At 54.2% G+C, this 26,007-nt stretch overlaps 10 protein-coding genes across 10 annotated transcripts; 4 read left to right on the forward strand and 6 right to left on the reverse strand.

Annotated features, from left to right (window-relative positions):
* CDEST_02881 (Putative tetratricopeptide-like helical domain superfamily) lies at window positions 1-2,800 on the reverse strand. Its single transcript, XM_062919040.1, has one exon. It carries the CDS (start codon window positions 2,703-2,705, stop codon window positions 156-158), a length of 2,550 nt encoding a protein of 849 aa, XP_062775091.1. The 5' UTR covers window positions 2,706-2,800; the 3' UTR covers window positions 1-155.
* A 230-nt stretch (window positions 2,801-3,030) lies between these two features.
* CDEST_02882 (Putative RNA 3'-terminal phosphate cyclase) lies at window positions 3,031-4,239 on the forward strand (the record flags this gene model as incomplete). The annotated part of the gene is made up of 1 exon (XM_062919041.1): window positions 3,031-4,239. One exon carries the CDS (start codon window positions 3,031-3,033, stop codon window positions 4,237-4,239), a length of 1,209 nt encoding a protein of 402 aa, XP_062775092.1.
* A 2-nt stretch (window positions 4,240-4,241) lies between these two features.
* On the reverse strand, window positions 4,242-5,600 carry CDEST_02883 (Putative DSC E3 ubiquitin ligase complex subunit 4). Its single transcript, XM_062919042.1, has 2 exons — window positions 5,132-5,600; window positions 4,242-5,077 (listed from the first exon to the last, which is right to left on the reverse strand). The coding sequence occupies exons 1-2, from the start codon at window positions 5,386-5,388 to the stop codon at window positions 4,297-4,299; spliced, it is 1,038 nt and encodes a 345-aa protein (XP_062775093.1). The 5' UTR covers window positions 5,389-5,600; the 3' UTR covers window positions 4,242-4,296.
* A 245-nt stretch (window positions 5,601-5,845) lies between these two features.
* CDEST_02884 (Class II Aminoacyl-tRNA synthetase/Biotinyl protein ligase (BPL) and lipoyl protein ligase (LPL)) lies at window positions 5,846-7,682 on the forward strand. Its single transcript, XM_062919043.1, has 2 exons — window positions 5,846-6,334; window positions 6,391-7,682. Exons 1-2 carry the CDS (start codon window positions 5,939-5,941, stop codon window positions 7,537-7,539), a joined length of 1,545 nt encoding a protein of 514 aa, XP_062775094.1. The 5' UTR covers window positions 5,846-5,938; the 3' UTR covers window positions 7,540-7,682.
* A 757-nt stretch (window positions 7,683-8,439) lies between these two features.
* On the reverse strand, window positions 8,440-10,360 carry CDEST_02885 (Putative PurE domain, ATP-grasp, ATP-dependent carboxylate-amine ligase-type, rudiment single hybrid; the record flags this gene model as incomplete). The annotated part of the gene is made up of 3 exons (XM_062919044.1): window positions 8,440-8,762; window positions 8,819-9,472; window positions 9,523-10,360. 3 exons carry the CDS (start codon window positions 10,358-10,360, stop codon window positions 8,440-8,442), a joined length of 1,815 nt encoding a protein of 604 aa, XP_062775095.1.
* A 1,182-nt stretch (window positions 10,361-11,542) lies between these two features.
* On the forward strand, window positions 11,543-15,272 carry CDEST_02886 (Putative carbamoyl-phosphate synthetase, large subunit oligomerization domain-containing protein; the record flags this gene model as incomplete). Its single annotated transcript, XM_062919045.1, has 4 exons — window positions 11,543-11,882; window positions 11,996-13,677; window positions 13,711-15,105; window positions 15,165-15,272. The coding sequence occupies 4 exons, from the start codon at window positions 11,543-11,545 to the stop codon at window positions 15,270-15,272; spliced, it is 3,525 nt and encodes a 1,174-aa protein (XP_062775096.1).
* Window positions 15,273-16,386: 1,114 nt separating this feature from the next.
* CDEST_02887 (Putative nuclear protein localization protein) lies at window positions 16,387-18,485 on the reverse strand (the record flags this gene model as incomplete). Its single annotated transcript, XM_062919046.1, has 4 exons — window positions 16,387-16,650; window positions 16,703-18,179; window positions 18,230-18,354; window positions 18,402-18,485. 4 exons carry the CDS (start codon window positions 18,483-18,485, stop codon window positions 16,387-16,389), a joined length of 1,950 nt encoding a protein of 649 aa, XP_062775097.1.
* An 822-nt stretch (window positions 18,486-19,307) lies between these two features.
* Window positions 19,308-20,594, forward strand: CDEST_02888 (Putative translocation protein Sec66). The gene is made up of 3 exons (XM_062919047.1): window positions 19,308-19,562; window positions 19,681-19,985; window positions 20,054-20,594. The coding sequence occupies exons 1-3, from the start codon at window positions 19,457-19,459 to the stop codon at window positions 20,336-20,338; spliced, it is 696 nt and encodes a 231-aa protein (XP_062775098.1). The 5' UTR covers window positions 19,308-19,456; the 3' UTR covers window positions 20,339-20,594.
* Window positions 20,595-20,687: 93 nt separating this feature from the next.
* CDEST_02889 (uncharacterized protein) lies at window positions 20,688-21,386 on the reverse strand (the record flags this gene model as incomplete). Its single annotated transcript, XM_062919048.1, has 2 exons — window positions 20,688-20,987; window positions 21,058-21,386. The coding sequence occupies 2 exons, from the start codon at window positions 21,384-21,386 to the stop codon at window positions 20,864-20,866; spliced, it is 453 nt and encodes a 150-aa protein (XP_062775099.1). The 3' UTR covers window positions 20,688-20,863.
* A 1,802-nt stretch (window positions 21,387-23,188) lies between these two features.
* On the reverse strand, window positions 23,189-25,652 carry CDEST_02890 (Putative origin recognition complex, subunit 3, origin recognition complex subunit 3, winged helix; the record flags this gene model as incomplete). Its single annotated transcript, XM_062919049.1, has 7 exons — window positions 23,189-24,334; window positions 24,389-24,662; window positions 24,716-24,855; window positions 24,906-25,131; window positions 25,186-25,259; window positions 25,334-25,549; window positions 25,602-25,652. 7 exons carry the CDS (start codon window positions 25,650-25,652, stop codon window positions 23,189-23,191), a joined length of 2,127 nt encoding a protein of 708 aa, XP_062775100.1.
* Between the last annotated feature and the right edge of the window lie 355 nt (window positions 25,653-26,007).

The following is a 26,007-nucleotide window of genomic DNA, read 5'->3' on the forward strand; positions in this document are numbered from 1 at the left end:
AGTGGCAGGTATATGGTGTGTCATGTGTTATCAGTAAATCATCTGGCTACCGAGTTGGAAAAAAGACAAGGGGATTCTTCTTGGTGGTCATGATAGGTGTCATTATAAGTGTACAAGATCTAAGTCTATTTGTTACAGAGAGTATTCGTGGCCTCTTAAGCCTTTGCCAAAATATCGTACACGCCCATCTCCTTGGCCACCTGTGCAACGTAACTCTCTGGCACAGGGCCGACTTCCTGCAAGTACACTGTCTGCATGTAATGCGAAAGCTCCTCGCCGCGCTGCTTGGGCGTCATCTCGTCCAGCGTCGTGGACTGACCGAGCAGCTTCTGCCGGTTCTCGACGTGTGCATCGATCCTACGCTTCACGAGACGAAGCTTCTGCCTCGCTTGGGCTGTCTCCCATGCAAGGCTGGTGGTCTCGAGCAGCATCTCGAGGCCCAGCACCTCGGGTGGCGTGAACTTGAAGACGACCTCGAAGGCTCGCAGCGCTGTGACGATGCCCAGGTTGTCCTTGAGCCGGCGGAATGTGTGCAACACCTTGCGTGCGAGTTGGCCGTCGAAGCCTTCGGCCTCGAAGACGGCCGAGAAGCGAACCATTTCCGCAAAGGTCTCGCGCGTGACCTTGACTTCGTTGTCGAGCTCCTCGCCACTGACATTGTGCAGCCTGTTGGCGCCCAGCATCTTCCACAACGCCATGAACGTGTACGGGTCCGGTTTCACCTTGCGTTCGTACACAAGCGACCGGTAGAGCTGCCGTGCCTCGAAGACGTTGCCGTTCTGGGAGTACGACTCCAGCAGCTGGTTCATCATAAAGGCATCTGGGCTGATCTCTGCTTTTCTGAAGGCGTCCCAGAGCTTCTCTATCTCGCCCTGCAGGCGTCGAATGCGGTAGTTTTCGGCGAGCAAAGAGAACGTCTCGAGAGTAGCCTTTGGCATGGCGCCCAGTTCGGCATTTCCATTGACTTCGACGATGCGAACCGGCCCCTCCATAGAAGACAGCCGACGTCGGTTGCGGACGAAGTTGATGCGGGCATTGATCATGTCCCATGCCAATTTGTCCGCCTTTTCAAGGTTGTCGGCACCGCCGGACCTCTGCCAAGCGCCGATGAGTCCGTTTACCTGGATAGTGGCTGCCTCGATGCCCTTAGAGCGCATGAAAATGAAGACGCTGTGTGCTCCGTCTAGATCCCCGGCACCAATGAGGCGTTTCAGCCATTTCCCAAAGAAGAACTTATTGCCGATCTGGGTAGGCAAGCGCTCTCTTCCCTTCAACTCCACTGTCCCAGAGCTCATCATATCGACAAAAGCTTGGAGGGCCGGCTCCGTTTGGTTTGTCGTCAAGAAGAAGGAGATCACTTGGTCGTAATCCTCGAGGCTCATGGATGTGCCGAGAAGGTCTCTCATGCGTCGGTAAGCGTCCCAGGCCTTGGTTCTTGCTTCGTCTGCGGGATTCGCGGCGCAGCTTCTGATGTACGGCATCAGGATGCGTGGGTCGAGCTGACGCTCCAGCAGCTTGTTGACTGCACGCTCTGCCTGGGCCAGATCCCCTTGCTGACAGAACATACGCACTCCAAGCTCCCAAAATTCCTGGAAAGTATCGGCGCCGCTATCGCCGAGTGTCGAGATGCATCGCTTCCAGCCCTCAATAGCCTTGGTCTCCCACCCATCTACAAACATGGCTTCCACGGTCACCAGCTGCTGTGATGGGCTTAAAGCAACCTTCGCCTCGCTCATATCCCTTGCCAACAACGAGAGATAGGTGAGTCGGCTCCGATTCTGTGGCTCGTCCAGTGACAGAACCTCCCAGAGAAAATTCCATACATCTTGAGGAACATGCGCCCATGCCTTTGCCAGAGATTGTCGCGCCGCACTGTACGTCTTCCACACTGACTGAGCAGTCTTTGCGGTCACATTCTCCCCTCTCCGTATTTCCTTGGTCGTTCGCGAGAGTAGAGCATTCAGTCGTGCAATACGCTTTCGTTGGTTGAAGCTCCATACGTTTTCGGGGATCTGTGGAATCGGGGGATGCTTCTTTCGTTTCGAAGGGTCCTGGCGAGACGTCGCCTCGATGACATCCATAGTCGCCACGGGATTCGAATCATCAAACCCGCTGACGTCGAATCCAGCAGCATCAAGCTGACTCTCCAGGTCCTTAATGTAGTCGTCAAGCCTCGCCATCATATCTTCAGGGTTGCTGGCATCTCCCAATTTCCCCTCGAAATCCTTCGCAATGGACTCGACATCCGTAATACCGTAGGTTGCCAAGGCGCCCTCTTCTTGGAGCCGCGACAAGATGCTTCGCATATCAGATGCAATGTCAAGCTTGAGGTCCTTTTCTAGATCGGCCACTCCGCCTACGGAATCTGTGAATGCATCCTCGGTCCCAAGCTGCTGGACCTTGCCTGTTTCGCCCTTTTCGAAGAACTTCAAGATCGGTTCGCCAGTTCGTTTTTGCGTGAGCTCCTTCAGTAGTGCAGCAGCGGCTGTGTTCGTATTGGGATCGGCTCGAGAAGACTGCGTAGCAGAGTGGTTGTTTTGTGTTGTCTGAGTGCTGGACCGTTGACGAGCTCCTAGCTGGGCCACCCGGGAGCTATATCGAATAGCCCATGACTGCGGGGGCGAGGACTTGAATATCGAACGGCAAGACTGGCAAACAAATGTGTTTCGACATGCTATGTCACGAAAAAGGGTTCTTTGAGACATAAGGAAAGACGTAGCTGGTCAACATGGAGAGGGAATGAGTAGAGTTGTAGCTTCAGGCGCAATAGAAGCTCATGGTAGGTATAGATTCGGGTCAGATTTTTTGATGGACCCTGCAGATGCTTGCTTGCACCTGCTGCGCGACGACGCGCAGCACTGAATGTAGCGGCTTATCTTATCGAATACCCACCCAGATTGACTCACCGCCTGTCATGTACAGCGAATTGGACCGCCACACCGAGGCAGAAAAAGATAATTTTCTAGATCCCACCTTCATCTTCGCTTTTCGGACTCGGGCACCGGCACAGTACCGCAAAACGACGGCACGATGGATTCCGCTCCCGAGTACCTGCGTTTCACAGGACATAGATCCTTCGCGCAGCGATTGATCATCTCGACTCTTACCGGTCGGCCTATACACATCTCCAAGATTCGCAGCTCGTCGCCGACACATCCAGGTCTCGCGCCGCATGAGATCTCGTTTCTGCGTTTGCTTGAAGCCGTTACCAATGGCAGCTCCATGCAAATCTCGTACACGGGTACGACGATCACATACCATCCCGGTCTGATCACTGGCACCATGGCTGGATTCGGCGCATCCGACGGCGACGTCATCGAACATAACCTGCCGGCGAACAACAACCGCGGCGTCACCTACTTCCTCCTGCCGATCTGCCTATTAGCACCATTCTCGAAGGCCCATGTCAACATTCGGTTCACCGGTCCGGGTGTTATCACATCTGCAACTGAGACTGGCGACATCTCCGTCGACTCTTTTCGCACAGCCATCCTACCCCTCTTTGCCCTCTTCGGCATCCCTCCTGCACGAATCGAACTGAGAGTGCTTTCACGATCTTGCCCCGGGAAGGGCGGCAGAGGTGGCGGTGGCGTCGTAGAGCTACGGTTCGCAAGTCAGGTTCGACTTCCAAAAACACTTCACCTGAACCGCAACCCCGGAAAGATAAGAAGGATACGTGGAGTCGCATACTGTACTGGAGTCTCAGCATCCAACAACAGCCGAATGATCCATTCAGCTAGAGAAGTGCTGAACGCGCTGGTCTCGGACATACACATCGCTGCGCAGTACGACACTGCACCGCTGGTCACGGCTGCCGACAAGTCGAAGACACGGACAGGTATCGGCTTTGGACTCAGCTTGGTCGCCGAGTCAAGCTCCGTCGGTGTGCTCTATTCAGCGGACGTCGTTGCTCCCCCGGTTGGTGGTGTCGTCCCTGAAGACATCGGCAAGAACTGTGCCTATCAGTTGCTGGAGACCATCGCACAAGGAGGCTGCGTCACCAAAACGTCTGCCAGCACAGTGTTGACACTGATGGCGATGGGATCCGAAGACGTGGGAAGACTGAGAATAGGAAGGGACATCATCGGCACAGAGGAAATGGTCGGACTGGCGCGGGACCTGCGGACATTCGGCGCGAGTAGTTGGGGGCTGAGGGACGTCGACGATGACGAGTCGGGCGACATACTTGTTACGGTGAAGGGAAGCGGCGTTGGTAATGTTGGTCGCAAGATTGCTTAATATACCAGACTATGCATTGAAGTTCAGTCGCTATTGGATATCGTACTATCACCCGCACTACCTCTGGTTCCTCTGATTGCGCTCTAATTGAGGCATCCTCCTCATTGCTGAAAGCCTCGTCAATGCCGCCGTGTAACCCAACGTTTGGAGCGAATGACCTGCCGCCCCCCAATAATCTGTCGTGGCATGTCTAATGGTGTGAGATATGTGGAATTCTCCCACCACGCCATTCCCCGAACTGAGAACATCGAACAGATGCATTCCACCTGCTGCGTGAAGGGACGAGCGACTTCGCAAGGACCGGCTTCGCTCAGCATCGTATCCCTGGTCGCCATCGCCGTTGGGCCGTAAAGGCTGCAGCTCTATGCCGTTGGCGCCTTCAGCTTCCAAGTCAGGAGAGTCCCTCAGGACCCCTCGTTCCTCAGCATCGTGGTCTTGGGTTGATGCTGCCGCGATTGTCTCTTGTATTGCCGGAGGTAGCCGAAAGAGTATGGGCCGGACAATGGGACGCAGTTTCTCTCGTTCGGAATGGATCGCCAGCATCAAACACTGGATGGCTAGTATGATGCAATCAAACGCCAGAAACGTAAGCCGAGAGGTCGGTGGCTTTTGTCCGATGAAGTCGACAATGACACCTCCATGGAGATACCCGCGAGTAGCTTCGCCAGCTGTGGGCAGTGATGTAAAGATGTGCAGGATAATACAGAGGAGGTTCGGGACAAACACCGATATGACCTGCGACCGGGCCGCCTCCATAGTCAACGGGTAGTCGTCGGGCTTGGGCGTCAGCCAATGATGTTGCCCATAAACACGGACCGCAAAACGAAAGATGGAGCATCTGAAAGAACTGTCAGCATATCTCACTGGAGAACAAGGGATAGAGACAACCTACTCCATGTAGTATAGAGCGCAAAGCTCCGCATAGACAAGAGCGTCCAGGTTTCGTAGTAGTTGGGTCATGAAGTCGAACTTCCTTGCCAGGCCCGGATTGATCTTCCGGTGTTTTCTTCGTCGCCTCCTTCTACTGCCCCTCGCATCCGGGTCGTCGAATTGCTGCGACGACTCCGGAAACCCTCTGCCATCCTGTTGTTCATCCTCGAGAGGGATCGATCGGCCTGGCAGGGTCTCTGGCGCGGCATCATCTACCATAGCTCGTTGGCCTCATTGGTGTCGGAGAGAATCCTGCAGCGTGGCGACGAGCGGTGCTTCACATACTCCAAAGGGTTGAGAGTATGTGAGCCTAGAATGGTGTTGCTGGCGTTCGAAGTGGAAGGATGTAAAGTTGTTTCCCGACCGTTGGAACTTGACGCAGACTGATGTGGATAAGCGACGGCCGAATCCAGCTGCAGGGATGCCGTGAGTGACGCCACTGCTTGGACAGACACCGACAAGGTAACAAGCTGCCGTCGAACATGGAAGCTGCACAGACGTCCTACCGGCGCTTGTATTCCAATGCAGCTCCTCATAGGCTTACTTAGCGCAGGGTGCGCCTCGTCCTCGGAGAAGGGAGAATCTTTGACACGAGGACCCCTCCTTTCTGTCCCGCGCAGGGTCCACCCTCCCCTCCGATTCGACCGTCGCGGCCAAATTTCTGCCAGGAGTTCCCGCCTAATTCACACTTGCCCCTCTGACTCAACAGGCCGAACACTGACAATCCGGGGGTGCAAGTCACATTCCCAAGACACCAGCACATACAACGATGGCGACGGCGAGCAGCGGTCCTTCTGGGGACCTCACATCCCAGATCCTTCTTGCTTTGTCCAAGAAGGATCCTATTCTGTCTGCCGAGCATTTCCCCGAGTTCCAGTTCGTCGACATCAAGGCGGCGCTGGACCGACTTGCTAGCCGTTCCATGGTGACATATGAGTCAATTGACCGAGAGGAAGCGGTTCTTGAGGCAGAAGGCAAGCAGATTGCGGAGCATGGCAGCCACGAAGCTCGCGTTTTCGAGGCTGTCCGCAAAGCATTGGAAGGTTTGACGGTTCAGGAGCTCGAGGCTGCTGTGGGCGACAAGAACGTAACAAAGGTTGGCCAAGGCAAGGCCTTCAAGGAGAAATGGATTAAGAAGGGTAGCGACGGCAAGCTTGTCGCATCTGTAAGTTCCAATATCACCAATAATTCCTTGGGCACCCCCTGACTGGTTATACACAGGCCGACTCGATCCAAGATGTTACCCAAACTCAGCTCCAGAAGATCCGGGAGACTGGCACCCACGAGCCCAAGATTATCACCGAGCTGAAGAAGCGTAAGCTCATTAAGACACAGAAGGTCATCACTTTCAAGATTCAGAAGGGGCCTGAATTTGCGCTCGAAATCAAGAAGGAAGAGACCGACCTTACGGCCGATATGATCACATCGGGCTCGTGGAAGACGGCCAACTTCAAGCCGTACAACTTCAAGGCTCTTGGAGCTGACCAGAACGCCGGCGCACTGCACCCTCTCAACAAGGTCCGCCATGAGTTCCGTCAGATCTTCTTCGAGATGGGGTTTGAAGAGATGCCTACTAGCAAATTCGTTGAGTCTGGCTTCTGGAACTTCGACGCCTTGTTCGTTCCCCAACAACATCCTGCGAGAGACCTTCAGGATACCTTTTACATCTCAGATCCCAAGGTGGCAGACAAGCCTGGCCCCGAGTCGGCGGATGACAAGAAGGACTATGAGACATACTGGGAAAACGTCAAGCAGGTCCACCAGGATGGCAAGTTTGGCTCGATCGGTTACCGTTACCCCTGGGCCGCGGACGAGGCGCAGAGGCTTGTTCTCCGCACGCACACAACAGCCATCTCGACGGCAATCCTCCATCAGCTGGCTTCCAAGAAGGGTCCTGACGGCCGCCCACCCCCAGCTCGTTACTTCTCTATTGACAGAGTGTTCCGTAACGAAAGTGTCGATGCCACGCATTTGGCCGAGTTCCACCAAGTTGAGGGCGTTATCGCGGACTACGGTCTGACGCTGGGTGGCTTGATGGAGTTCATGGAGATTTTCTTCAACAAGATGGGCATTACGGACATTAAGTTCAAGCCGGCCTACAACCCCTACACCGAGCCGAGCATGGAGATTTTCAGCTTCCACAAGGGATTGAACAAGCTTGTCGAGATCGGCAACAGTGGTATGTTCAGACCGGAGATGCTCGAGGCCATGGGCTTGCCCAAGGATATGAGGGTTTACGGTTGGGGTTTGAGCTTGGAGAGACCGACCATGATCAAGTATGGTATCTCCAACATTCGGGAGCTGCTGGGACACAAGGTGGACCTGAACTTTATCGAGAGAAACCCGGCGGTGAGACTAGAGAAAAACTAGACGAAGCGGCATGGAGAAAAAAAAAGTGGAAAAAGGGAAACGACTTACATGAGATGAGCTTGGGCTGGCATATGTTGGCGAATGAAATACCAATCACGTTTTAGAGGGTCATGCCTATTTACCGCGGATGTTTTATCGCGATGCCGATGCCGATGTTGATACCCAAATGGCTCAGGTGCCCCACTCCCATGACTCTTGTAGGTTCGCATTTAAAATGAGCTGTCGCTGTCTAGCTAGGGGGGCGCCGGATGATCCTCATGAAAGCTTGACGCTTCCCTCATCGGTGTCATCGACGCCATGACCGATTCGGTCTCATCCGAGTGTTCCAACGGCATTGACCAATGAGTGAAAGCGACGTTCACGACCTCCCCGGCATTAGGATGTGTCAATTGCGGGGCCCAGGTGTGAATGGCGGGGCAATATCAATATCTCATCGACACCCCACCAACTGCGTTCGGATGCAGCAGTTGCTGGTGTAGATCCAATGCAATTTGCTACACTAATCACGCCCGACCCTACGATTGGGGCCATCGGTGGAACCAAAGAGGTTGCGAGAAGGCATGCGCATCAGAGGCTCCGGCCCGGGTAGATGTCCAGGCCTCATGTTCAAACAGCAACACAATATTTCTTCCAATACGTTACCTCAGTGCCCCGACTTACGGGCTGTAATAAGCGTTAGGCAAAACAAAATCTTAGGGGCGAAACAAAAGAACAAGAGGAAGACTAATAATGTCACCAAGAACAAGCTTGTTGATTGAACGGGAATCGTCATTTTTACAACCCGAATTTTGTTATTTTCTAAGCCCCCCTTATTTACGCCGTTGCTGGTATCAATCAATGCTGTTCGAAGGTGGGGGGATTATACCCCACGTATGCAATAAAACAGACCCCCATTTGTGCTTATTTGCTCTCCAGATACGTCTTCCAGCCAATCTTTTGCAGCTTGGCCGCCTTGTGCTCGACCTCGCGGGACATGTTGCTCATGTACTCGGCCATCTTCTGCTGATACTCAAGGCTGGAGGATCCAAGGATCTTGACCGCGAGGAGCGCGGCGTTGGTGGAGTTGTTGATGCCGACTGTCGCCACGGGGCAGCCGCGAGGCATCTGAACAATGCTCAACAAGCTGTCGTGGCCGTCCAGGTGGGTAGCCTTGACGGGCACACCGATCACTGGCACCGTGGTTTCAGATGCCAGCATGCCGGGGAGGTGAGCAGCGCCGCCGGCTGAACATGATATCAGTACAATCGTGGAAGGGGCAGGAACACTTGGGTCAACTTACCGGCTGCGATCAAGACCTTGATGCCACGCTGCGCCGCAGTCTTGCCCAACTCGACCATACGGTGAGGAGTGCGGTGAGCGGAGGTGATATCGAGGTCGTAAGGGACATTAAAGTGCTCAAGAATCTCAAAGGCGCCCTTCAGAACGCCGAGATCCGAGTCGGAGCCCATGGTGACCACCACAAGGGGCCTGTCTGCGTTACGAGAGCTGGCCTTCTTTGCTGGGGACTCCTGCAGACGAAGCTGTTCAGGAGAAGCGTCAAGGCGAGCCTCGCGCATGTAGTTCACCTCGTTGATAAGGGGCGCGGCCAGTCTCTCCAAGTTGGCGTTGGGAGAGTAGGTTGTGACTGTGATGTGACCGATCTTACGGCCCGGCTTGGAGGACTTGCCGTAGAGGTGGAGGAAGACGTCCATGTTGTCATCGTACAGGGACGCGGTGAGATCTACCAGCTCCTCGTGGGAGTCTTCGCGGACGCCTCCAAGGACGTTCAGCATGAGAGCGCTAGAGACACGGGGCTGGAGCTTGATCGACCGCGGGAGCATGTCCAAGATGGAGTAAAGTTGGGCCTTGTATTGCGACATGTAAGGGACACCCTCAATGGTCCAGTGTCCCGAGTTGTGAGGACGAGGGGCGACCTCGTTGACGGTGATGGTGCCTGCCCGATAATTAGAGGTTGAACGAGTCGTATTTCACCTATCAACTCACCGTCCTTCAGCAAGAATAGCTCAACAGCGAAGACGCCGCGTCCCTTCACCGTCTTGATGACGTCTCCAGCCACCTGACGCGCCTTCTCACACACATCGGCGGGAATCTTCCGGGGCGGGTAGAAAACCTTGGTGCAGATGCTTTCCTCGTGGATGGTCTCGACAGCCGGGTAAGTGTGAACCTTCCTCAGCTCACCGTCCTCGTCTTCGGTGCGCACAACCATGACGGACAACTCCATGTCGAAGGGAACCCACTTCTCAGCGTACAGAGACAGCTTGCCCATCGCCTGGACAGCCGCCTCGTAGTCCTCCGGGCCCCTGACCTTGAAGTTTCCGCGACCATCGTAGGAGCCCTTTCTCGCCTTCAACATGAAGGGGAACTGGAAGGTCCTGTAAGCCGCCGTCAGGCTCTCCGGCATGGCGGGGCCGGACTCGATGGCCATCTGCGGGGCAATGGGAATCCCGGCCTTGGCAAAGTGTTCCTTCTGAAGGTACTTGTCCTGGATCAAGCGCAGGGTTTGCCAATGGGGGTGGACAGGCACCCTTTTCACGGTGCCCGGTGCGGTGATGACGCCGCGTGTCGCGATCTCCTCGAGGACCTCGGTGTTGACATGCTCAATCTCGACGGTGAGAACATCGCACATGGCGGCCAGCTCCCTAATCTTGGCGGGGTCCTTGAACGAGCCGGTGATGTGCCGGCTGTTCTGGTTAGCCTGCTTCGCGGGGCAGCTGGCCTCGTCCAGGATGGCGATATCAATGCCGAGCGGCCCCGCGGCCTCGCAAAGCATACGGCCGAGCTGGCCGCCCCCGAGGAGGCCGATGATGGGCTTCTTGACCATTGCTGTGGCAGAACTCGACGGAGAACGTGTTTTGGTGTGAATGCGGGGTGGAAAATAGGCCGGCCAAGGGAGAAAATGAAGAAACGGCTCTTCAAGGCAAACACGGCACCGCGGGGCAATAGAGCAAAGTTTTGACGCAGGTCGGAAGCTCGGACCCTCACAGAATTGGAAAAACGCAAGAGTCGCGGAGGCTGAGGTGTGTGTGTGTGTGTGTGTGTGTGCTGTGAGTCACTTTGGTGGTCCTTGGCTGGGGACTGGAGTTGCTGGAGTCACAAGGGTTGCCCAAAAGCAATTCGAGCCCCATCATCTCCAGAATCAACCATGGAGGTCGTTCCCAGCCATGACTCACTTCAAACACTGAATTTCAAGGGATTCCGTTAAGGTGTTAGTTACAACAAGCAGTAATTGCACGTTAAGTTTGTGAAGAAAAACGCTCCATATTGTCAGTCATTCATGTAACAAATTTTCTTCTCAAATGAGCGAGAGAGGCCGCGACTCAGGCAGCATAGTGTCCAAGCTGCCAGCATTGTCTGGGCACCACCTCGGCGCGGCTTGCGTGGGCTGGACAGACACAGCACTACTGCTGTTGCAGCTAACCCCTCTCAGTGAGGGAGGGCATTGCTTGGGGCACCGTTACACACTTTCAGTAGATGCAGTGCTCAGAGTTTGGACAACGCTGGCTCTAGCCCCTGCAAAACCTTGTCCTGGCGTCTTTTGCATTGTCGGGGTTTTCTCCCTGTGTCCTGTGTACCTGTGTGCATATGCCCGCCCCCCCTGTGTGTCACTGCAGTGACGAAACTCAAACCAGCGATAACGGCGCCGAAGTGGCTCCTGGCCTGCGATCGGGTCCCCGAGAAAAGAGACGGCTGTGATATTACCCCCCGTTAGCGTCGTGAGTCGTTGTTGGGCCCCCCCGATCGGCCAATTCAACAACGAAAAATTTCCTTATCTTATCACTCTCAGGACCGTCTTTTGTTGCTGAAGACGAGGACAATTGCCGTTTTCTTTCCTCCCCACAACCTTACCAAAGCTTAGGGAAAGAGTCACAGCCCTTTCAAACCCGGCGGCCATAATACCTCTCCTCTCTCCTGGTCCTAAAACCATTCAATTGGCTCTGACCTCGAGTATACTTACTCTTCTTCCCCTAGGTCTTTGTCACTTTGGTACCTTGAGATAATCACAATGCCGTCGGCCATGTCAAGTTCTTTGGCAGGTCGAGCTCCGGCCGTCCTCCGACATGGTCGACGAGTCCCGACAGCTCTGACCGGCCGTAACTTCACTCTCGCCGCTTCCAACGGTCTGGCTAGGGCCCAGCTTCAGAACAGCAACGCGAAGCTGTTGCAGAAGCGCCTCTTCTCCTCGAGCGCCCTTCGCCCCGGTGCTGCGCAATCTGCGCCGAACCCCAAGGCGTATCTGGAGAGCGGCGCTATCAAGCCTTCTGCCGGTGTCGATGTCAAGAAGGTGCTGGTCATTGGCAGTGGTGGTCTTGCCATTGGCCAAGCTGGAGAGTTCGACTACTCAGGTTCGTTTCCCTCGCTGGCTCTGCGCTCTTCTGTGTATGTGCAGAGAGAGAGAGAGAGAGAGAGATGAGTCACTGTCACCAAGGAACCCACAGCTAACGAGCTCGCCATGAAGGATCGCAAGCTCTCAAGGCTCTGAAGGAGGCGGGCGTCCAGTCCGTCCTCATCAACCCGAACATTGCCACCATCCAGACCAACCACACACTCGCCGATGAGGTCTATTACCTGCCTGTCACCCCGGAATACGTGACGTACGTTATCGAGAAGGAGAAGCCCGATGGTATCTTCCTCTCTTTCGGTGGCCAGACCGCCTTGAACCTCGGTGTCCAGATGCAGCGCTTGGGTCTCTTTGAGAAGTACGGCGTCAAGGTCCTCGGAACTAGCGTCAAGACCCTCGAAACCAGTGAGGATCGCGATCTTTTTGCTCGCGCTCTCGATGAGATCGACATCCCCATCGCCAAGTCGATCGCAGTCGGAACCATTGAGGAGGCCCTCGACGCCGCCGAGAAGGTCGGATACCCCATCATCGTCCGTGCCGCTTACGCGCTAGGTGGTTTGGGCTCCGGTTTTGCAAACAACGAGGAGGAGCTTCGCAACATGGCTGCCCGCTCCCTCACTCTGTCTCCCCAGATCTTGGTTGAGAAGTCGCTGAAGGGCTGGAAGGAGGTTGAATACGAGGTCGTCCGTGACGCGAACAACAACTGCATCACTGTTTGCAACATGGAGAACTTCGACCCCTTGGGCATTCACACCGGAGACAGTATCGTTGTTGCTCCCAGTCAGACCCTGAGCGATGAGGAGTACCACATGTTGCGATCTGCTGCTATCAAGATCGTCCGTCATCTTGGTGTTGTGGGAGAGTGCAATGTCCAGTACGCACTTCAGCCCGACGGGCTTGACTACCGTGTCATTGAAGTCAACGCCCGTCTTTCTCGTTCCTCTGCTTTGGCCTCCAAGGCTACAGGATACCCTCTCGCCTACACTGCTGCCAAGATCGGTCTGGGCCACAGCCTCCCCGAGCTTCCCAACGCCGTCACCAAGACCACGACCGCTAATTTTGAGCCTTCTCTTGACTACATTGTCACCAAGATTCCCCGCTGGGATCTTTCCAAGTTCCAGCACGTCAAGCGCGACATTGGCAGTGCCATGAAGTCTGTAGGCGAGGTTATGGCTATTGGGCGTACATTCGAAGAGTCTTTCCAGAAGGCCATTCGCCAGGTCGACCCCAAGTTCGTTGGCTTCCAGGGCGACAAGTTCGAGGACCTCGATTATGAGCTCCAGAACCCTACTGATCGCCGCTGGCTCGCCGTTGGTCAGGCCATGCTCCACGAGAACTACTCTGTCGATCGGGTCCACGAGCTAACCAAGATTGACAAATGGTTCTTGTACAAGCTCCAGAACCTTGTCGACTGTCAACGGGCTCTCGAGAGCACCGGAAGTCTGGAGAACCTTAAGAAGGACCAGATTATCAAGGCCAAGAAGCTTGGTTTCTCTGACAAGCAGATTGCTCTCGCTGTTGGTAGCACTGAGGACAAGGTCCGTGCTGCTCGTCTTGCCTTTGGTATCCGTCCCTGGGTCAAGAAGATCGATACCCTTGCAGCCGAGTTCCCCGCCGACACCAATTACCTGTACACCACCTACAACGCCTCGTCTCACGATGTCACCTTCGAGGACAAGGGCACTATTATTCTGGGAAGCGGCGTGTACCGCATTGGTAGCTCGGTTGAGTTTGATTGGTGTGCCGTTAGTGCCACCCAGACTCTGCGTCAAATGGGCAACAAAACGGTCATGATTAACGTAAGTACAACATCACCAACAACAAAACAATAGATACTAACATCCGCGTTGTACAACCCGGAAACATACAGCACTGACTTCGATACTGCGGATAAATTGTACTTCGAAGAGTTGAGTTACGAGCGTGTCATGGATATTTACGAGCTAGAGAGCGCTTCCGGCGTTGTCGTGTCCGTCGGTGGCCAGCTTCCTCAGAACATTGCCCTCCGTCTTCAGGAGAGTGGTGGCGCCAATGTTCTCGGAACCGACCCCAAAGATATTGATAAGGCCGAGGACAGACAGAAATTCTCTGAGATCCTCGACAGCATCGGTATTGACCAGCCAGCCTGGAAGGAGCTTACCTCTGTCGAGGAGGCCGAGACTTTTGCCGACCAGGTTGGCTACCCCGTTCTCGTCCGCCCCAGTTACGTTCTCTCCGGCGCTGCTATGACTGTCATCCATAGCCAGGAAGACCTTAAGGAAAAGCTCGAGGCCGCTGCCAACGTTTCTCCCGACCACCCCGTCGTTATCAGCAAGTTCATCGAGGGCGCTCAGGAGATCGACGTCGACGGTGTCGCTTCTGAGGGTAACCTGATCATCCATGCCGTCAGTGAGCACGTCGAGCAGGCCGGTGTCCACTCCGGTGATGCCACTCTCGTCCTGCCCCCGGCCAACCTCGACCAGACCACCATGGACCGTGTTAAGGATATTGCGGAGAGAGTCGCCAAGGCCTGGCGCATCACTGGTCCGTTCAACATGCAGATCATCAAGGCCGACAACCCTGAGGGCGGCGAACCTGCGTTGAAGGTCATTGAGTGTAACCTTCGCGCCTCCCGTTCCTTCCCCTTCGTCAGCAAGGTCCTTGGCACCAACTTCATCGAGGTTGCTACCAAGGCTCTCGTCGGCCAGCAGGTCCCCAAGCCGGTCGATCCCATGGCCGTTAAGCGTGACTACCTTGCAACTAAGGTGCCCCAGTTCTCCTGGACCCGTCTCGCCGGAGCCGACCCCTTCCTTGGCGTTGAGATGGCCTCCACTGGTGAGATTGCTTGCTTCGGCAAGGATCTCGTCGAGGCCTACTGGACCTCCTTGCAGTCTACCATGAACTTCCGGATGCCCGAGCCCGGTGAAGGTTTGCTCTTTGGCGGTCAGCTTAACAAGGAGTGGCTCCCTACTGTTGTCAACTATCTCGCCCCCTTGGGTTACAAGCTGTACGCCGCCGACAACGAGGTCAAGGAGTTCCTGGAGTCGAGCGCCAAGAGTAAGATCTCGGTCGACGTCATCGAGTTTCCCAAGGAGGATAAACGCGCCCTCCGTGAAGTCTTCCAGAAGTACGACATTCGCGGCGTCTTCAACCTGGCCAAGGCCCGTGGCAAGACCATCATGGATGTCGACTACGTCATGCGCCGCAATGCCGTCGACTTTGGCGTTCCCCTGTTCATGGAGCCCAAGGTAAGAAATCACAAGATATGTCTCTGATACCGCGCGAACTACCACTGACGATTTTCTAGACTGCTATGCTCTTTGCTCAGTGCATGAGTGAGAAGCTGCCCCGCAAGGAGGGCATTCCCTCCGAAGTCCGCCGCTGGTCCGACTTCCTCGGTGGCAAGCCGTTGTAAATATTACCTACACCAACCCAACCCAAATAAACAAAACAAAAAAAAGAAAAAGAGAAGGGGCATTCCTCCTTCCCTCTCGTTTCAGTTTTATGGAGTTTTAGGCTAGCCGGAAATCTACTTTCTAAAAAAAAAAATACCTTGAATTGGCGATAGGCGATAGTGTGACATCGACGGGGGGGAATAAAAAAAGATTTATCATTGCTTTTGCTCTGATTGAATTGCAACTGAATACAAGCGTTCGACAGGGTTATGTGCAATCGTTCTCAGAGCCCATCTCATAGTCCCTCCTCTTTCACTTCGGTTGCTGTCCCTACCGAGAATGCCTCAGCAATAATCTCTTCCCGATACCTTTCATCGTATGTGAAGGCCACTATACATCAGCTGGAAGCAGAGAGATGAGAGCAAGAACCGAGAGCCAACATCTGAGTGGCTTTTCATAGTATTGGATTTCGATTCGATGTCTGTCCTTTTTTCATCTACCTTTCTCCTTCATCCCAGTATCCTGCAGTTATCTGTTAGCACCCGTAAAAGGAGCTCACATAGAGAGTTACTAGGAGTTCAGGATAGGATAGGATAAGATAGAAACGATGTGGTATTGAAAGTTCACTGAGGTTAAATGTTTTTGTATAGCTGGCTGCATACACTGGTAGGGAGTGTTGATGGGTAGAGGCGCCTTTTCCACACGTAGTGACATATTCTAGGCAGTGGCGGCAATCCAAAAGTTGGCTCAGATCTTTCGTTCGAACCATGGCCGAAGACCCAACACTGGCGGCGCACGTATTTAGACAGCGACTAGGATCGATCGAAAAGTCCATCTCTCTAGGACACCTTTCTTGAAGTAACTGTCAACTACAAGTGTTCTGCGTCATTTCCTGCCGGACGACCATTTGTGCCTCCCATGCCAATATGCTTCCTTAACCACCTAACACCAGGCCAGCAGCCGAGCCGTTTTGGCCAATCGAACGAGCAGACATTCCCAGCCCTTTCCTCTTGGCGAGTGAAGCTCGACAAATCCCACGAGAACACCGCCTGACACATTATACCGTCGCTCACGGATGCCGTTTGCATATAACCGTAGGGAGTCACAGAGCAAGTCTCACGATTACTGCTCTGCTTACCGAGGTGGGCGACGCTCGTTCAGCCTGAAGGCAGCAAATCGTTTAGCAAGTGGTTCCGTGGTGCCGGACTGACGGCGAGAAGGATCGTGTAATTCATTGGAAGCGGGATGGCCCTCGGACTGCCGTGGGCGCTTGGGGATTCGCTCACCGGTCGATTGCAGGATGGCCTGCAAGGTCTGCCAGCCTTCGGTTGACCGCAACTGGTAGGTGTCGGCGAGGTCGTGTTGGGATGCAACACGGCACAATAGCGACTCTTCGTCCTAGTAATGATGTCAGCGACTGGGCTCGATAAGATAAACGTGCGTGACGCACCTTTGAAAGGATACCCATCTGGCGGATAAAACACAGCAGGTGGAAGTTGGACATTTCGAGGCCGCCCTCCGCTGGCTTTTGGCCGCCAGAGAACTTGAGAATCCTAGCCGCAGCAGAATGTTCCTGGCTTTCACCCATGTACTCGCGGTTCTCGATGGGAAAGCCCAATTGCGTGAAGGCGGGCTTGGCTTCGTCCGGGAACCCGTGCGTCAAAGTGACGAAAAGATACTCGACGGGGAACGAGGGTTTGGCATTTTCTTGGACGTTGGCTCCGTACTCGTTGATCCTGCGGTAAAAAACCTCGGGAATGTATCTTGTTCGGCTGGTGAATCCGTCGTCTTCCTCCTCCTCTCGGACGAGCATAGCATTGGGATCGGCTGAGGGCTCGACGATGTCCGCGCGCACCATCTCGACAGCATCGTTGGACGCTTGGTACGATGAAATTGAAATCTCTCCCGACTCATTACCCGATATAATGCATGTGACAAAGTTGGAGCCGAATTTGCCAGTGTCGCTCCACTTGGTGGGCTTTGGGTGCTGAGCCTGCAAACGTGAGATGAAGCATATTTCTTGAGAGGACAAGAAGTAGGAATCAGCATGCCGCTTGCACACAACTGAACCATCACCAGCTCCAGCATCTAGCAGATCGGTAAAGATGATACCGACCTGCTGGAGTCCGCATAGTCTTGCAATCTCGTCGATATCTTTCTGGTTCTCCCAGGCGTTCAGCGAAATGCCGTCCATCTCGTCAACTTGAGGTGGCTCATAAATGGCCTCCACTACCGCTTTGATGCCGAGAGGCACGACCTCGTATTCCGTGTATCGTCCGTACATGATGCCCAATCTCTGACCGCCCGTCTTCCTCCAGGCATCGATGAAGGTGTCGATGATGGCTGGAGAAGAAAACTCTACGTGGTCGACCATTCGGAACGACTGAGGCTGCAACGTAATGGCGCTGGGCTGACACTTGGTACAGATGCCTTCGGGCCACTGGGGGTGTCCAGAGGGACAGTCTCGCTTTACTCTGAAGTACGGCTCGACGAGGGGAGGAATGAATGAGCTTCCAAGCTCGGGTTTGTTCGTGGCGGAGTTGATTTTGCGTAGATATGAATGGAACGACAGGTACTTGATCTTCTTTTCGTCGAGGTATTTGGCGTTGAATGGGTCCATAGGCATGCAATAGTCGCACATGCCCTTGGGACCATGGCGACACATTTTGTCGCGACCTCTCGGAATCTTGCCGTCCTTCTTGTCTAACCGATCATCTAAGGGATGCTGCTTGACGACTTCCCAGGGATTCTTGATCTTCTCGGAGGGTGACGTCACGGGCAAGGGATCGATCGGTAGGTCTTCGGTGGGAAGGATAGGCTTGCCGTTGAGGCGGTTTGACGATGCGAGGGAAGGTTGGGTACCGTTGGTAGCGCCGTTCGCCTGGCTGTCCTGGTGCTGGTAGCTAATGAAGATGAGGTCGCCATGTCTGCGACTGTTAGTTTGCACTCGAGCTTGGGAGACCCGGCGTCGACTTACTTCAGGCCGATTTGTCCAACCTTGAACGACGCAATCTCGACGAGGTTCTTGGCGTCGCCGCCCGTCGGTGCGTTGGAAAGCGTGATTGTGTTCGGGTCGACAGTCTGTGGAAGGTTCGGAAGCAACTGTCAGAGTTAGAATGGCTCTCAGCAGCTTGCAACACCTTCCTTACCAAGCGACCAAGTTCGCCAAACGATGCGTCCTTGTCGATGGTCAGACGGCTCATGCCGTCGGGCCCTCGAAGTCGCAGAAGCATCTTCGGCGACAGAGGACGAATACGTCTGTGTAAAGGTAGATTAATTCCGGGTCGGAGGGGAACGGACGACAGGTATAATAGCTAAATAAGAAAGTCTATAGAAGGGCCGTCAACAGAAGGAGCCCATGTCCCTTTTCCCTGTCGTTTTAGAATATAAAGAGCGAAAGGGATGTGGTAGTTGGTGGAGGAAGGTGGTGGAGAGAAAGCTCGAGTGTGTAGTAGCTGCTGCCGTATGAAGTTGCTTAGTGGGATGGTTTGAGCTCCAGGACTTTACACTGAGCGAATCGCCGCCGCACCAGAGAACAGCGTCATCAAAGGTGGTGCCTTGGTATGGGTCCGGCAAAACGACGGAGGGGGGATGTGCACGCACCTTTAGCGGCCCCTGGCATAGCTTATTCACCACCTTGCAGGGGAAATGGAAAATGGCCTTACCTCCTTTAGGTGGCTTGAGCCGGAAGGAAGGTTCGAAGCAGCCACACTTTCGCTTGAGGTGGGCGTACCCTTGTACCCTTGTCGAAGAGATGCTGCTGCTTTACCAGATCTTTTGTTCAGGGAGTCAAAAAGAATTAGACAGTAAACCCAGACTTGATTAGACAGTGCACTTATTCTGATGTTGGTGGAAAATTATTGAAGATCGTACCAGCTTTCCCCCCCTAACAAAATGAGAAAGTACGTGGGCTTGAACAAAAACAGAACAACGCAGTAGCGCAACAAAAGACGGATGGATCTGATGTTTGTAAAGCAGCGGGCCCATCTTTAGTCCATAGGTGGGCAGCCAAAAAAGTGTCCCGACCAATGCGACTAGCAAGCTGTCCTGTCATATCTACCTACAGTCAGTACTGGACACGCTTCATCAACACCACTGACTGGAAGTCTGCGACACCACAAATTCCTTGTCCCTCGTTCAACTTCTCTCTTCCTTTCCACCCCACCACGATCCTTACAAGAGAGCGCCAAATACAACCGCAGCCATGTTTGATGTCGACTGGATGAGCCTTGTGCTCCCTTTCGCCTACCTGACCGTTCTCGGTGGCGTTTTCATGACGTTTTCCACCATCTACAGAAAGCGCAAAGCCAGTATGTTCCATGCCCGCCTCAACCCTTCTGCCCAGGCCCAAACCAGGATGCCCACGATTCCACTATTTGCGCGCTTGACGTAGCATCTTTACTGACCAGTCGTCCTCTTTCCTCTCAGCCCAAAGCGCCAACCTGGCCCCATGGTTCGGCCCTCACCTCCAGCGCAACATCTACCTGTCCCTCCTGCACCTCGAATCGCCCGAAGAGGGCCAGGAAAAGGCCCCCAAGATCCCTCACACCGTTATTAAGGCTGCACTCCTCCGCCGCGCCGTCGAGGACATCCACCGTCTGGTCCAAATCCGCTCCGCCAAGCAGGCCTGCAGCACGTTGCTGCAACGGGGAAGCGTCGGCGATGATCTGTGGCAGCGCTTTCAGCGCGCAGAGAAGGAAATGGAGGATGAGCTGCGCGACGTTGTTATGGAGGTCCGTAACCGCTCTTGTACCCCTCTGAGGACGTTCCCCTCGAGACAAACATGTTAACTTTGGACCAGGCCAACGCCCTCGCTCCCAACTGGGGCCAGTCAATCTTCCAGTCCGCCAACGAGATCGCCGCCAACACTATCGCACGCAGTCGCCTTGAGGAGGTTTCCAACACCGTCGAGCAGGAGAAGGCGTGGTGGGAGAAGCGCAGGGCGACGATCCAGACAGATTTCATGAAGGAGCTCGATGAGTCTGAGAAGAGCTCGACCGCTCCGCCTAGTGTCGACGGCGATGCTGTTCTCGTTGATTCCAGCGCAGCCAACACCCCCTCCAAGAAGAAGAAGGGCAAGAAATAGACAAGCGCGCGCAATGCCTTTTCCCCTCATCTTGCGGCCAAAAAGATTATTCTGTTCCCCATCGTCTTGGAAACATTCCCCACCCCTCCAAATGTGGACTCGGCGCTTCGCATCACCCCCTCCCCCCCAATGATCTTTAGATACCTCATCCCCCTTGGTGTATGATACGGCGAAATGGCAAAGAATCAATGGCATTCGACGGCTGTCCGGTTGCGTAAGGCGTTCAGGGTAATTAATGGTCAGGGAAATTTTAGTTGCATCATGAATTGATTGTCTTCAAACACGATGGGAAAACGATGAGATATTATTTTCCCCATTTCGCCACCTGGCTGCGAATTGAAAAGGGGTCGGTCTATTCACTACATGTCGTAAACCCCGCCGCCAACGCCTCGATGTGTGTTGATATCAACGCAATGCCATGCAACAAGAGCAGATGAGCCAAAAGAAACCAAATCGTCAAATCAACCGCCATGTGTTATATCCTCCCCTGAGCCCGGATGGCCGAGAACGGTGATAACACAGCGCTCATGAGTACCAAGGCATCTTCCTCCGCAAAGCCTCATCATCCTCGGCAAGCCTTGCCTGTCGTGCCTCCTCCATGATCTGCTCCTCGGTCTTGATGCGTATCCGGATAGGCGTGTCGCAGCCCCTAGTGCCACTGGTTAGTTGAAGACTTCCCCAAAAGGCGGGGCGACTGGAGGGAAGCTGCAATAACATACCTGAGACCGATGAACTTTCCAATCTTCCTCCGCTTCTCCTCGAGGCTAAGGCCCGACTGCCAGGTGATGGGACAGGGATACTGCCCGGACCAAGGCGAGGGGCTGCGCTGGTGGTAGAAGCGGGCGAGGTCGTCAAGCTGGGCCTCGGTGAGGAGCCAGAAGTTGAGCAGCGTCGCGGGGAAGGCCGGGTGGACGGTGCCCGTCGACATCTGCACGAGCGGGGCGAGAGGCAGCCGCATCTGCCGCATCTTCTCCTGAAACGCCGCGTTGCGGGCCGCCCGGCGGTTGCCGATGCCGCCGCTGGTCGTGTGGTGATGTCTGGTTGCCATCTTCTTGCTTGTCTCTTTGTCAATCTCTCTGATTCTACTTCTGATCCTGCCACCCTCCACGGTTCTCTCGCCTGTCCGAGAACTACCTAACCCTCGGTTGCCCTGGAAAGAAATGCGTATGGTTCTCGGATAGTTCAAGATAGCCTTGGGCCGGTCGAAAATTTACGAGGGGTATCAGGTCGGTCTTGGCTGGCAATGAATGATATGGAGAAGAGATTGTTTTCTTCGTTTCAATGTAAAAGTGATTAGGTGACGATGGAGGTTTGGCGAGAATGAGGCGACGAAGAGCGTTTAATGTCAAGATATATAGAAGGAAAAGAAAGAGGCGATCTTCGAGGGAACAGACTGCTGGCGTCTTCCAGCTTTGATTGCTGTTCGCCTTTCTCGTCTGTGGTCCTTTTTTGGGGGTTTTTGTTTTTGTAAAACGAAGCTCCGTGTCTTTCAGAGCGGGAAGTCTATGCCTGCACAGATCAAGAGCGAACAGAACGTGAATAGATGTCTATAGGTCTGGAGATAGGAAATAGGAGTTGAAATGCTGAAGGGCGAGAGGATATCGAGTCTACTCCTACCGAAACCATGCCGGGTGGAAAGCCTGCATTCTTGTATGCGAATCTACCGCAAAGGAAGACGGACGGGGGAGGGCTCGGTCACTAGCCGGCCGACAACCTCCTACCACACCACCGCCCCTTTCCTTTCAGAGTCGGAACAGTAATTTGGTAGGAGACAAAAGCAAACAACCCCAAAGAGCAGAAAAGGGAACGAAGGACCCCAAAGGCGGGTCTGTCGACCGGCAACACACACAGCACAGAGAGAGAAAGACAAAACGTCAAAACAGAAAATCCAGACTGGCCTCTCCAAGTCAACAAGCGACCCGGCCAGCTGGGACCCGAGGAGAAAAGATGAACTGCGGTAGGGGGACTAACACGTCAGGCGAGACACAACTGCTTTGTCCGTGGGCGGCCAGTGTTTGCCATCTTGGGCAAGGCGGGCGAGGGAAACCGGCGTGTCTCTTTTATTCTTCTTCGCTTGCTAGCCAGACAGCCCGGCCCCCTTTCCAGACAACCGGTTCGGCTGGAGCGCAATGGACTGCTTTCTCGTGTGGTCACCTCCCTCCACCCCTTTATCCTGCCGACGCGCCCAAGAGGAGCATGAGACATGGCGGAAAGCGGGGAGGAAGACGCGGGTGATGATGGGCCGCAATCTCGTTGCGTAGCTTGCGTAGGTATGTATGTCTGAGATGATCAAGTCAGCCGGCCTGGAAACGAATCGCGCGCCGGCCGCAACGAGAAGCCAGCCCCGCCCCGACCGACCATGGAGGTTCCGAGACAAGACCCGCTCCTATTCTATCCACCCTCTCCTCCCTCTCCTGGGCCTTCCTCTTCAATCGGCAACTCTCTGGGTCGTGTTTCCGGCGGCCCGTGGACTGGGGGAAAGGGGGGGGGGGCAACGGCACAGAGGAGACTCGAGAACACAATGGCCTTGTTGAAGACAAGGTTTGCCGCGAAAAGTGTCGTTTTCGAATAAACACCCTTCCCGAGTTGGTTAGTAGTAATAATTCTCCTCAAAGAGAAACTCATGGTCTGTTTACCCTCTTGAGAAACACAGCGCCCGTCAGACCTTGATCATGGAAAGTATTAATATTTGCTCGCTACAGAGTAAGAGACGCAAGCTTGTTCTTAACAAAACAACTCATCAACCCCATGTTCTCCTCTCTGGAATCATCACGCAGTCGATTATATGTCCCTGCGCCACAGCCCCCCGTTTCACAGCGCCGAGGTGTTGTCGGCGACCCTTTCAGCTTTTCACAGCCACTTGAGCTTGGCGATGTGGTCCGTCTTCTTTCTGCTCATCTTGACAAAGCCGAGAGCCTTTAGCTCGGCCAGTCCCCTGTAAAAGAGCACCAGCGCCGCCCGCTCATCGGCGTTTCCTTCGCTCTCTGCATCATCGTCGCCCCCCACCATGGCGTAAAAGGCGGACCACAGGTCTGCGACGTTTATGAGGTTGCCCGTCTCCAAGTACAAATGATACAGCAACGACGTGACGGGCAATGTTGTCGAAATACCCTCGTCGTTGCTGCAGCAGACGCACGCGAGGTAGTCCTGCGGTCGCTTCAGGCTCCGGTCAAAGACATCCTGGGGGCGGGGTACGAAAACGTCGCGGTAGGGTGTCTTGGAATCGTAGAGCCATGTCTCGTGCAGGAAAACATTTGCGGCCGGCTCGCAGTGTATGACGTCTTGCAAAAGCTCCGCGGCAATGTCTACGATTTTGGTGAAGGCCTTGTCGTCTTCGGAAAGCGCTGCCGAATCGTGGCTGAGCTGCACCTTTTGCGCAACAACGGTGGTGCGGAGGACCCTGCTGTGGCCACTGTACGCGCTCCTCAAGGTGGTGCCATGCTCTTGCGCCTTACTTAGTAACGCCTTCGAGTTGGCGAGAAGAGTCTGTAAAAGACCTGGCGTGTCCCCGGCCTCGGACTCCCATCCGGCGAGACATAGCTGGCCATCTCCACCGGCCATGCCCTCTTGAATACGTTGCAGCATTGAGACAAACTCATCCGGTTGCATCCGCTTGATGCTTTCAACGATGTCCCAACCCTCGGACGAAAGGGTGATTCCTTCGGCCACCGCTTTCATGTACATCGAGGAAAATTCATCCCGGATAACGCCTGTCGCCTGGACGAGCTTGAGCGAGCGGAGGAGGCGAGTAACCCATTCCCGTTTTTGCTCGGGAATGTCGAAAATCCTTTCGCGAAGTAGGTCATCGTCTTCCAACAAAGCCCTCGCCGATCTCGGATCCTTGGCCTCAACGGCGCTTTCGACCTCGCGCCGAAACGACGGGAGCGATCGGATGGCCTCGAGGTGCTCATTTTGCACGAGTTCGCTGTTCATCTCGTCGTCCTCCATCGAAAATAGGCTCAGCGGGTTGGCGTAAAAGTGACACATGTATGCATACTAATACCGGTTAATGCGGCTCCCATCCTATACAGCCAGTGCTCTCGTCCTCACCTTGATCGAGGCCACAAAGGATTGAATGCTGGCAACTTGGTCTTGTTGCCTTTCAACCAGGCTCTGCAACAAAGTCTGGCCAAGCGCAAGGGCGGTGTCCATCCCCGCAACAGCCGGCTTGAAGATTTGCTCTAATATCACTCCAGTTTGCACAACGTCGAATTGAGCACCATGGAGATGCTGACATGCGGATTTGAGTAGACGCGCTTGAAGTAGCTCTACCGATGTCGCAATGCCGAACAAGAGTATAAACGGGATCTTGGGCCGCCAAGAACTAATAGAAAAAAAGTCAGTTCGGCTTGGAGACTGCTTGCGAAACGCACTCACTTGAAGAGTGCAATCAGGTCGGACAGGAGAGCGCTGTCGAACCCTTCGCTGTCTTGAAAGGCGACGAAGATGCGATCGCACTGCTGTGCTTTTGAAAAGGCGTACAAGCCTTCGAGATCGTAATTCAGGTACTTTCGTCCCTGGGACCTGTGAGCTTCTCGAGTTCGATAATGATGACCGATGAACCTACATCTTGTTCGAATGCAACCTCGACATCTTCGTCGTCCAGGGAGCCCCGTGATGTGGCATCCTCGATAATCTTCTTGAGGGCAGCCTTCAAGTTGGTGGCCTCTGAAGACTTCAGCCGGACAAACTTGCTACGCGTGCTTTCCTCAAGTGTCTCGGACAGTTGCTCGAACAATAAGTCCTGAGACGATATGTTGGGTCCAGTGATGATGAAGGCTGAGGGAATCTTGCTTTTGTGACGGACCATCAGCTGTGAACTCCGACAGGAGTCGGGTACTACCTACCCTGAGCTAGACTCTTCCCGAATGAAAGCAGTCACCTGATCTAGTGTGGCTGAGTTGGCATCGCGAAGGATTCCCTGCAATGCCCTGCTGTTAGCCTCGCCCACTCACCCACCCGTGATGATGAAAATGGATGTGGAGAACTGCCGACCTGGACTTTCGACTCGAGATGACCCCAGCTGGTCTGGAACAGCTTCTCGCGCAACTTTACGCACTCGGCCAGCTCGGCACCATTAAGCAACGGTGCAAACGACGCCGAATTTGCAATGTTAGTCTCTTCAATTACTGCCTTTTCGGATACACGCCGCCGTTTCGCAGGTCGATCCACCCCAGTTTCTCCGCCCTTGGGTCGGAATATGTAGGCTGCCTGCAGGAGACTGTCAGCAAATAGATCTTTATCCATGCCCGAAAGAACTTACCTGGTGGTCTTCTTGTCTAAATTGAGACTCTTGGTCTTCATCGGTACTCATTTTGCGTATTACCAGATCGTTTTTGCCGTTAAACGAGGTGTCGTTGCAGTGAGAGTCGCGCTTTTCTGACTGGCACGCGTCCATTACAGAGCCAGACCCATACAGTGCTTATAAGTATGGAGACAGTCACAAGGTAAGACACGTTTACCCCTTTTCCACAGTGTGGCTTATTTTAACTGGTAATTTGCTTTTACACCTAGTAACGGTGATGCCTTTCATTAACACTCATTCTCATCACGCAGAGACGCCAGGCACACAACATAATGAACCGCTCAAAAGTACTCGAGCGTGCTTTGTCGAAAACCTTTTTTTTTTTCGTGTTGCAGAATAACATTAGAACCAATTCCCCAGGACC

Source organism: Colletotrichum destructivum, chromosome 2 (genome assembly GCF_034447905.1).
Source record: "Colletotrichum destructivum chromosome 2, complete sequence".
Taxonomy (NCBI): Eukaryota; Fungi; Ascomycota; class Sordariomycetes; order Glomerellales; family Glomerellaceae; genus Colletotrichum; species Colletotrichum destructivum.